The sequence below is a fragment of the Magallana gigas genome, chromosome 10, assembly GCF_963853765.1.
Source record: "Magallana gigas chromosome 10, xbMagGiga1.1, whole genome shotgun sequence".
Lineage (NCBI taxonomy): Eukaryota > Metazoa > Mollusca > Bivalvia > Ostreida > Ostreidae > Magallana > Magallana gigas.
The window spans coordinates 21796947-21807863 of NC_088862.1; the positions used below are offsets into that span (position 1 = coordinate 21796947).

General features: G+C 34.1%; 2 protein-coding genes across 3 annotated transcripts in view; one reads left to right on the forward strand and one right to left on the reverse strand.

Moving 5' to 3' along the window:
• LOC105317104 (uncharacterized) overlaps positions 1-10917 on the forward strand; it is a 125265-nt gene that overhangs the window by 21722 nt on the left and 92626 nt on the right. The window lies entirely within an intron of this gene.
• Positions 937-1844, reverse strand: LOC117683784 (uncharacterized). Its single transcript, XM_034453628.2, has 3 exons — positions 1725-1844; positions 1428-1524; positions 937-1213 (listed from the first exon to the last, which is right to left on the reverse strand). Exons 1-3 carry the CDS (start codon positions 1786-1788, stop codon positions 937-939), a joined length of 438 nt encoding a protein of 145 aa, XP_034309519.2. The 5' UTR covers positions 1789-1844.

The following is a 10917-nucleotide window of genomic DNA, read 5'->3' on the forward strand; positions in this document are numbered from 1 at the left end:
CTTCTTTGCTTAATTTTAAAAATTTAAATTTGCCAGTAGGGGGTCAAGACCTAGATCCGCACATTTGTGTCTTGTACATAAACATGCATGAGACATTTGGAAAATGTGACTGTGCTTTAGAGTGTTAGTGAACTTCACCAGCACATCGGCTTCTTTACCGAGGGATAACCCCTGAATTATAATATATAATGTCCCATCGAACCCAACATATTGAGGTCACTCAACGCATTACTTAACTTAATTCGTAATTTAAGACAAGTTCATAGCATTTTTAAAAAAAATTTTTAGGCAAAACTTCATATTTCAGGGTACACATGACAGAAATTTGTAACGCCGGGTCCCGGTATCTGAAGGAATATGCTATAGGTTGATATGTCTTTTCCTATCAATGACACCTTCAGGATGGATGGACACCTTAATAAATATGCTGTGGGGGTTGCCCCGTGGGCCGGACACTCTTATTGACTCAAGCAATCGCCCTCAGAATCCCTGGGCGATTTCCTGCGCCCGGTACGACTCCTCGTTCAGCAGATCGTTAAAGTTTACGGCGGATACATCGAAGGAACTCTCCCAGTGGTCTTGGATAGTGTTGCGCGGGCTCTGACACGGGAGATAACTCTAATCCTGCATCCGGCGTCTCTCCAGCCCGGCGTACAGGTGAGAGCGGGACAGCTTCTGGAAAGTTTCCCGGATGTAGTCCCATCGTTCCTCGTTGCTCATGTTCTGTATTGTGCAGGTGGGTTGCGCGCTCGGGAGGAAGGTAGTGGAGGAGTGCTCTTCCTTGAGTGTCGGTACCTCTGCACTTTGTGGAGCTCTGTGGAGTAATGGCTGCGTCTGTCTGTCCGTGTCGAACCTGTTGTTTGTATCACTATTGTTGTTGTTTTCTGTCGACAGTTTGTAGTAATCGTCACGTTTCCCCTCCTGTGCAAGGCAGATCTATTGAGCCGATTTGTGCACGCTGTAGTGACCTAATTTCCGGACTGTCTTCAATCGAGCACAAGCATGTCCGTTGACGTCATCATCTTCTGATACCCCGGATGTTGCGCTGTTCAGACACGGTCTCAGAAAGAAATAGCCGGTCCCAGCACCCACTCCCAGTGAGATCCACACCCACATGTTTCCGGACAACACAGCGAGAACGAGGCTGATGCGTAGCCCTGTCAGGACCACGTGACACGTGGACAGACCCAAATGTACCGGGACTTTGTGTTTCCTGTGAAAATAGATTTTAAAGCATGTAGAACTTAATCTAGATTATTTAATTTTTATATTGTTTAATGTCGATCAAATGATTGCATGCATTTGTTTAAAACTTTAATTTAATAAGACATCATCATCGTCATCATCATCATCATTATAATCGTCTCCACCTTTCCAAAGGAAAGGGTTGTTTTTTGTTTTTTGTTTTTTTTTGGGGGGGGGGGTACCTGCTGTGCAACTTGAGCTCTTGGACTTTGATGAACACATGTAAGGCTTCACATAGGAAAGCTGCCGCCACGGTGTATAAAATGGCTCCCACCAAACCTGAATATGTAACAATAAGAAAATTCCATTTTTATAATATATGCTCCTAATTGCTCTAGATAATGATCATGTTACATGTAATATAGAAAATATAAGTTTGATTGCTGTAAAAGCTGGTTTTACTATTGTTAAATTTGATCGTGATTTTAAATAATTCAATATTTAGATTGAAATATTACATTTTCATCAGAGAAACTTACCCGGTATATTTGAAGTGTTCCATTCTTCGATTATGAATGAAGTCTTGTTTCTAGAGAAGTCCATTTCGCAATTAATTCTGAAAAAAAGCAGGACATATATAAATAAAAAGTATTAATCAACAGTGAGGTAATAATTACTCAAATCATCAAATAGCAATGAATCTGTTAATTGGTGAGTATTTAATCAGGCGTATTATAAAGGTGTATTATAATTAATTGGAATCCATTTACTGAGGATAATAATCCCCATGCTTAATTAACGAGGCTTTATTCTCAGCTATTGATCATGTCCTCGTTCTCAAAATGGCATCAAGAAATCTAGCAACCCGGAACGCTATATTTAATCACATTAAATTATGTGATTAATAATAATTATCATATTACAATTTTTTTAATGAAGTAATTTTATATCTTTCATTTTTTTGTTCGTTGCATGCTATACAAGCAGACAATCAGTACTATTATTTGCATACAATATAATTTCCATGCATATAAGCAAACCTATAAATAGACATCGTAATTTTCAACAATTGTATACATGTACAATTTTTTTATATATCTTTACATTTTTGGAGCTTTAAGTATCGTGTCATTGTACATTGCTGTATCTAAAAAAAACGGCGCTTGCGATGAAACACGCGCGTTGAATTTCTATGATATTGGTAAATAGTTATACATTTATTGCTACATGTAACTAATCTTATTAATTTAATCATTACATTTATTTACCATTAAGTCTTCAAGTTGGGTTCGTTATCTTATATATAAAATCTAAGTGTTCCTATATATTACCCGTACCGCAGTTTCCTGGCTGTTTTTTTTTTAATACAAATAATAAATTCGATACAATATTCTCAACAAGTTTCCCCGTGATAAAACAACATGTACACAGGAACTTGTGACTGTATCTAACAAAATCGATTAATTAAACTAAAGAAAGTTTTCGCAAGACTATGCAGAAATGGGTGGCCATTTTCAATTTTAGTTTGGTTTCCAAAAAATGTCACTCTAATATTTTAATGTTTTTTTAAGGCACGAAAGATTGATTGACCTTAAGAAGTTTCAGTTAAGGAAGTTCGATGATAAACAAATTGGCCGTCAGAATATTAATTTTCAATTTCGACATTTAATTACAATATATATTATTTTTTTATTTAGCCATTTAATAAATGACTCGTTTTCTGAAGAAAAAAAAAATTCAAAATAATCTAGCGTTAGAATTTGAATGTTTTCCTATATACATATAGAACTCTTCTCCTCAGTCCTCGGAGATTAAGAGTTTAAGAATGGCTACGGCCGCCGAACCCTCTTAATGTATATTACATTATATACATATATATTACATTATACACATATACATACTCGCTAATCTTATTCCTCTTAGAGAATTAATTGCTGTATTTGAGGTACATGTAGTGATAGGACTTGAATGACACGTGATCATTATTGGTAATCATAGGAAGCTGCATTAGTACATGACCTTGTATGCAAGAGGGAGCTGGAGTGAATCTAATTTTTTTTCGGGGGGGGGGGGTGTTATGAAAATTTTACATGTTAGCAGTTTCATTGCCTTGCAAAACCTTCTCCCTATGAAGGTTATTTGCTACATGCCCGTAATCTTTACATCCATGCAAGTCATCAGTAAAATAAAATAGAGTTCATAATTTTTTTATAACTCTTTATTTTCTTTTAAACATAACTAAACCGTAGAAAAAACAAAAAAATCATTGCCATGGCCATCAACATGTCTGAGCAGGTTATTGCATTATTTTCATGAACACAAATGGTTTTATAAAATACATTTTTCACAATCCACAAGATTAAGACAAAACAAAATTCGAAATTGACAGTCATTGGGTCAAATATTGTATTCAGTTATCATATCGGAATTCGAGTTATTCCTCTTTTAGTGTCGAATGGAATATTGATAAGTGGGATCAAACGGGTTTAAAGCATCCTGAATGAGGCCTGATATATTATATCATCTTATATTTTTGGGCCCAAACAATGAATATGTACATCTCCACCCAATACTAGTATTCTCTCTCTCTCTCTCTCTCATTATTTTAATGGTCCATCAAATATCTGCAGAGGGAGGACAGCTGGTAATCTTCGTCTTTCTCAACCCCAATCTCCTCCTGGAACACAACAAAAACAGGAATAAACATTGATCATTATTCTGATAATCACAACCCTTGTGATCTTTTATTATCAGTGATTTTTATCTAAAGACTTTCAATACTTAAAAAAAGAAGTAATGAAAACATCTTGGATTTGAGAAAACTATACGTGAATTGTTAACAGTCATTATTTTGTTTTATTGCAGTTAGGTACAATCAGAATAATTCTGCCTCTGGATGTAATGTTTTTAAAGCTACATCTGTTTAGTACTCTGATTATTAGTGATAATGGTTATCTTTAAAAAAGAAATTGAAATTATATAAATTTTCATAGAAAAATAAAAATAGGACATATTAGATGGTGTCCAAATAATTTTCGGATTGTTTCTGGAAATGTTTTAAATATTTGTTACAATGCGTTCATCGTGGTGTGTTTCCAAACTTTTTTGTTCCCCAGAACAACATGTTTGCTAGTAAATTGTCTACAGTTAGATGTAAACACTCTCGAAAGTGTCTATTAGAACAGCTTAATATGTGTTACGAAATGGGTGTGACCTGTTTGTTTCAAAGTCCGACGATCAGAGTAATGATTGAACCAGTTATAAGTAACTGTCTTGTCAGAGTAGAACCACTTTTAGGTCAAATAAAGAGCGTTGCTGATACCGATGATTGTATCAGAACAGAAATATATCAGAAAAAAATTTCAAGACATAGATATGGAAGAATTATCTAACTCAGAAGTACATGATAATTTTTTCAAATCAATCACATACAGAATATGAAACATTAACGTTACTGAAATGTACGGCAGATGTTTTAGTTGACACAATATTCATAAATCTCAGTATTAGTACTTCATTAGATAGTACAAATAAGAAAGACTACGGAAAAGACAGACTTAATTGTAACTTGTTGAAGCTGGCAGATAGAGTGGGTGATGTGTGTTGTTTGTTGTATCTTGCTTTGTATTACTACAGAACATGTCGATATAGAAGTGCTTCATGTTACAGCTCTGGTTAAATCAAGACTCACTGAGCCCTATATAATGTATAACACAATAGAAAGAGAACGGTTCAATGAATCTGTGGCTGGTTTATCTCTGTCTAAACGTATGAAGAAAACTTGAGTTTGTGATATTCGTCTTATAAAACTGGTTACATCCAGGGACTTTTTGTAAGAACAAAAAGCAGGTACCGACAGCGGTGAAAATGCTTTGCATATTTCCCCCTATTTAATGACAGACATGTTAAGTGTGTTATGCAACTACAGACTAGGTAACTGGTCCCAGTGTCTGAAGTCACTGACAGACCTACAGACACTGCTACTCTATGACGACGGGCGATACGTTGTCTTACATCTCAGAGACCTCTCGTGGCAGATACTGGGGATCTGTCAGCACGTTGTGGGGGACCTACACTGGGCGTTACAGTCTTATCAACAGTCACTGAAACAAAAGCTATGGCACAAAATACAGAATGCAACACAATATAGATAAGCATTAATAATGAATCAATTTGAATTACATGAAATAGAATACAACACAATTTTTCTTAATTTTCATTGCAAAAAGAATTGCATTAATAAGACTGTTTAATAATTTACAATTACATCTTGCTTTTTGATTATTACAAATTGTTTGGGTGGATGTCTTGAGCCAATGATTATAAAAGTAAGGAAAACTTGTAATTTGCTGATTGTATGATGCATGTGAGAGAAACGAAAACACGCAGATTTACAAGGTTTGTTATATAAAATCACGATTTTCAGGACTTCGTTATTGTATGATTAAAAAAAGAAGAATTTCCTGGTCTTGGTCGCACACTTAAATGACACAAAGTTGTAAAACTTAGTGGAAGTCTTCTAAAAAATGGCAATATTCATTTCATTCATTTATTACATGGTTTTACTGTAACATGTACATGTACTATTTTGTACATAGATAGATACTAGTAGAGAGAGAGAGATAGATAGATAGATAGATAGATAGATAGATAGATAGATAGATAGATAGATAGATAGATAGATAGATAGATAGATAGATAAATAGATAGATAGATATAATGTAGGGACTACTTTTCGGGATATAGATGTAAATAATCTGAACAATGATTTACAAGAGACATTAAATGTCTGTTTTTTCGGTGAGAAATATTTCCGACAAAGCTCTTGCGAACCTTGCACGCGAAGAAAATTGTGTTTAAAATATTTAAGAGAACTTCAGTGTCGCGTCCTGTTAATTTGTACTCTTTAGGTTATACCTCTTTCATTCCAGTACATTGCTATTGCTTTGTCCTGGAATAAATCCATTTGTAAATTCATTTTTATATTTGTTTAATAATATCAATTATTTTGTTATATCCTTTCTGTATATCCTGCATGCTTAATTGGTTGTAAAATCAAAATTGTCACTTATAAAATAGCCAAAGTGCAATCATGTCAACTGCGTGTGGAATTCAGCTGATGTACATGTATTTGAATACTTTTTTTTTTAATTTGCATTTGTTCCGGTAGATTTTGTTATGTTTAATAAATTTCATGTACTGGTTTTTTTCTTTTGTTTATAGCTTTGTTTTCTAAAAATATACGGATAAACATACAATCCAATAAAAATTAGAAGTTCGATCCGCTGCGGGGTTTACGACATACGCGACATATCGGAAACCGGGGAGCGGATGAAAGTTCTAATTTTAAGTAGATAAAGGAAGTATGGGACTGACACCAAAGTAATCAAAAAGGAAAAGAGCGAACAAAGCCTGCCAAATCCCCCGTACCCAGGATTTTGAAATGGCCTATGAACATATATAAAAATCTTTATATCTTGGTTAGTTTTACTACAGAACATTTAGATATAATGAGGCGCTTCATGTTACAGCTCTGGTTAAATCAAGTCTCACTAAGTCCTATATCTTATATGAGGGAATAGACCGAGTAAGATACAATGGATGTGTGGCTGGTTGGTCTCTGTCTAAACGTATGAAGAAAGCTTGGGTATTTTATGTACATCTTGGCAAGGATGTTTATTACATTCAGGAATTCATTTTAGAACAAAGAGCAGTTAAAGACAATGGTTTACATATATTGAGTATATCACCCTATATAATGACAGACATGTTAAGCGTGTTAAATAGCTATAGGCTAGGTAACTGGTCCCAGTGCCTACAGTCACTGACAGATCTACAGACACTGCTGCTCTATGATGACGGGAGATATGTAGCTTTACCTCTCAGAGACCTCGCCTGACAGATACTAGGGATCTGTCAGCACGTTGTGGGTGACTTACACGGAATGTTACAGTCTTATCAACAGTCCCTGAGACAGAAACCATTCCACAAAATACAGAGTGCCACACGATATAGAATAACATTAGTATTAAATCAATTGGATTAAGTGAAACTGAACGCAACAAAATATTTCATAATATTCGTAGAAAAAAAAGAATTGCATAAAGAAGACTGTTAAGTATAAAAGTAAGGAAAACGTGTGATGCATGTCAGAAACACGAAAACACGCAGATTTACCAGGTTTGATATTAATATCACGATTTTCAGGACTCTTAATTTTTTTTTTGTTTAAAAAGGAATTGCTTGGTCTTGGTCGCTCACGTTTACTTAATGATACAAAATTGTAAAACTTAATGGCAGTCTTCAATAAAAAAACAAAACAAACACCTTTTCAATTCATCATGCATTATATATTTTTTACTGTAACATGCACCTGTACTTTTTTGTACAAAATGTCCGTTAAAGATGAAATTAAATCAAACACACAAACAAAAAGATAATCTAAAATAAATAGATTGATAGATTGATTGAAACATGTCTAGATAGATAGATAGAGAGAAAGAGAAAGATAGATAGATAGATAGATAGATAGATAGATAGATAGATAGATAGATAGATGGATGGATGGATGGATGGATGGATGGATGGATGGATGGATGGATGGATGGATGGATGGATGGATGGATGGATGGATGGATGGATGGATGGATGGATGGATGGATGGATGGATGGATAGATAGATAGATAGATAGATAGATAGATAGATAGATAGATAGATAGATAGATAGATAGATAGATAGATAGATAGATAGATAGATAGATAGATAGATTTGCAGGGACTACTTTTCGGGACATTGATGTAAATAATCTGGCGGTGATTTACAAGAGAAATTCAATGTCTGTTTTTTCGGCCAGAAATATTTCCGAAAAAGCTCTTGCGAACCTCGCACGCGAAGAAAATGTTGTTTAAAGTATTTAGGAGAGCTTGAGTGTCGCGTCCTGTTTGTTTTTTTTACGCTTTATGTTATACCTCTTTCATTAGGGTACATTGCTATTGCTTTGGAAATTAATTCATTTGTAAATTCATTTTTATATTTGTTTTATATTATCAATTATTTTGTTATGTCCTCTCTGTATATCCTGCTGCTTATTGTATGTAAAATCAAAATTATCAATTATAAAATAGCCAAAGTGCAACCATGTCAACTGCATGTGGAAATCAGCTGATGTACATGTATTTGAATACTTTTTTTAATTTTGCATTTGTTTCGGTAGATTTTGTTATGTTTAATAAATTTAATGTACAGGTTTTTTTTCTTTTGTTTATAGCTTTTGTTTTTAGCTTTGTTTTCTAAAATTATACAGATAAACATACAATCCAATAAGAATTAGAACTTCGATCCGCTGCGGGGTTTACGACATACGCGACTTATCGGAAACCGGGGAGCGGATGAAAGTTCTAATTTTAAGTAGATTAAGGAAGTATGGGACTGACACCAAAGTAATCAAAAAGGACAAAAGCGTACAGAGTCTGCCAAATCCCCCGTACCCAGGATTTTGAAATGGCATATGAACTTATAAAAAACTTTATATTTGAAACTGTGCATCAGTACATGTACGAGTATATGAATAATATAGAACTGCATTCTGTTACAAATACAAAAGATAGATAGATAGATAGATAGATAGATAGATAGATAGATAGATAGATAGATAGATAGATAGATAGATAGATAGATAGATAGATAGATAGATAGATAGATAGATAGATAGATAGATAGATAGATAGATAGATAGAATTGTAGGGACTACTTTTCGGGATAAAGATGTAAATAATCTGAACAATGATTTACAAGAGACATTAAATGTCTGTTTTTTTCGGTCAGAAATATTTTTGACAAAGCTCTTGCGAACCTTGCACGCAAAGAAAATTGTGTTTTAAATATTTAAGAGAACTTCAGTGTCGCGTCCTGTTAATTTGTACTCTGTAGGTTATACCTCTTTCATTCCAGTACATTGCTATTGCTTTGAAAATAAATCCATTTGTAAATTCATTTTTATATTTGTTTAATAATATCAATTATTTTGTTATGTCCTTTCTGTATATCCTGCATGTTTATTGGTTGTAAAATCAAAATTGTCACTTATAAAATAGCCAAAGTGCAATCATGTCAACTGCGTGTGGAATTCAGCTGATGTACATGTATTTGAATACTTTTTTTTAATTGTGCATTTGTTCCGGTAGATTTTGTTATGTTTAATAAATTTCATGTACTGGTTTTTTTCTTTTGTTTATAGCTTTGTTTTCTAAAAATATACAGATAAACATATAATCCAATAAAAATTAGAACTTCGATCCGCTGCGGGGTTTACGACATACGCGACATATCGGAAACCGGGGAGCGGATGAAAGTTCTAATTTTAATTAGATTAAGGAAGTATGGGACTGACACCAAAGTAATCAAAAAGGACAAAAGCGAACAAAGCCTGCCAAATCCCTCGTACCCAGGATTTTGAAATGGTATATGAACATATATAAAAATCTTTATATCTTGGTACGTATTACTACAGAACATGTAGATATAATGAGGCGCTTCATGTTACAGCTCTAGTTAAATCAAGTCTCACTCAGTCCTATATCTTATATAAGGGAATAGACCGAGTAAGATACAATGGATGTGTGGCTGGTTGGTCTCTGTCTAAACGTATGAAGAAAGCTTGGGTATTTTATGTACATCTTGGCAAGGATGTTTATTACATTCAGGAACTCATTTTAGAACAAAGAGCAGTTAAAGACAATGGTTTACATATATTGAGTATATCACCCTATATAATGACAGACATGTTAAGCGTGTTAAGTAACTATAGACTAGGTAACCGGTCCCAGTGTCTACAGTCACTGACAGATCTACAGACACTGCTGCTCTATGATGACGGGAGATATGTAGCTTTACCTCTCAGAGACCTCGCCTGGCAGATACTAGGGATCTGTCAGCACGTTGTGGGTGACTTACACGGAATGTTACATTCTTATCAACAGTCCCTGAGACAGAAACCATTCCACAAAATACAGAGTGCCACACGATATAGAATAGCATTAGTATTAAATCAATTGGATTAAGTGAAACTGAACGCAACAAAATATTTCATAATATTCGTAGAAAAAAAAAAGAATTGCATAAAGAAGACTGTTAAGTATAAAAGTAATGAAAACGTGTGATGCATGTCAGAAACACGAAAACACGCAGATTTACCAGGTTTGATATATAATATCACGATTTTCAGGACTCTTAATTATTTTTTTGTTTAAAAGGGAATTGCTTGGTCTTGGTCGCTCACGTTTACTTAATGATACAAAATTGTAAAACTTAATGGAAGTCTTCAATAAAAAAACAAAACAAACACCTTTTCATTTCATCATGCATTATATATTTTTTACTGTAACATGCACCTGTACTTTTTTGTACAAAATGTCCGTTAAAGATGAAATTTAATCAAACACACAAACAAAAAGATAATCTAAAATAAATAGATTGATAGATTGATTGAAACATGTCCAGATAGATAGAGAGATAGATAGAGAGATAGATAGATAGATAGATAGATTTGCAGGGACTACTTTTCGGGACAAAGATGTAAATAATCTGGCAGTGATTTACAAGAGAAATTAAATGTCTGTTTTTTCGGCCAGAAATATTTCAGACAAAGCTCTTGCGAACCTTGCACGCGAAGAAAATGTTGTTTAAAGTATTTAGGAGAGCTTGACTGTCGCGTTCTGTTTGTTTTTTTACG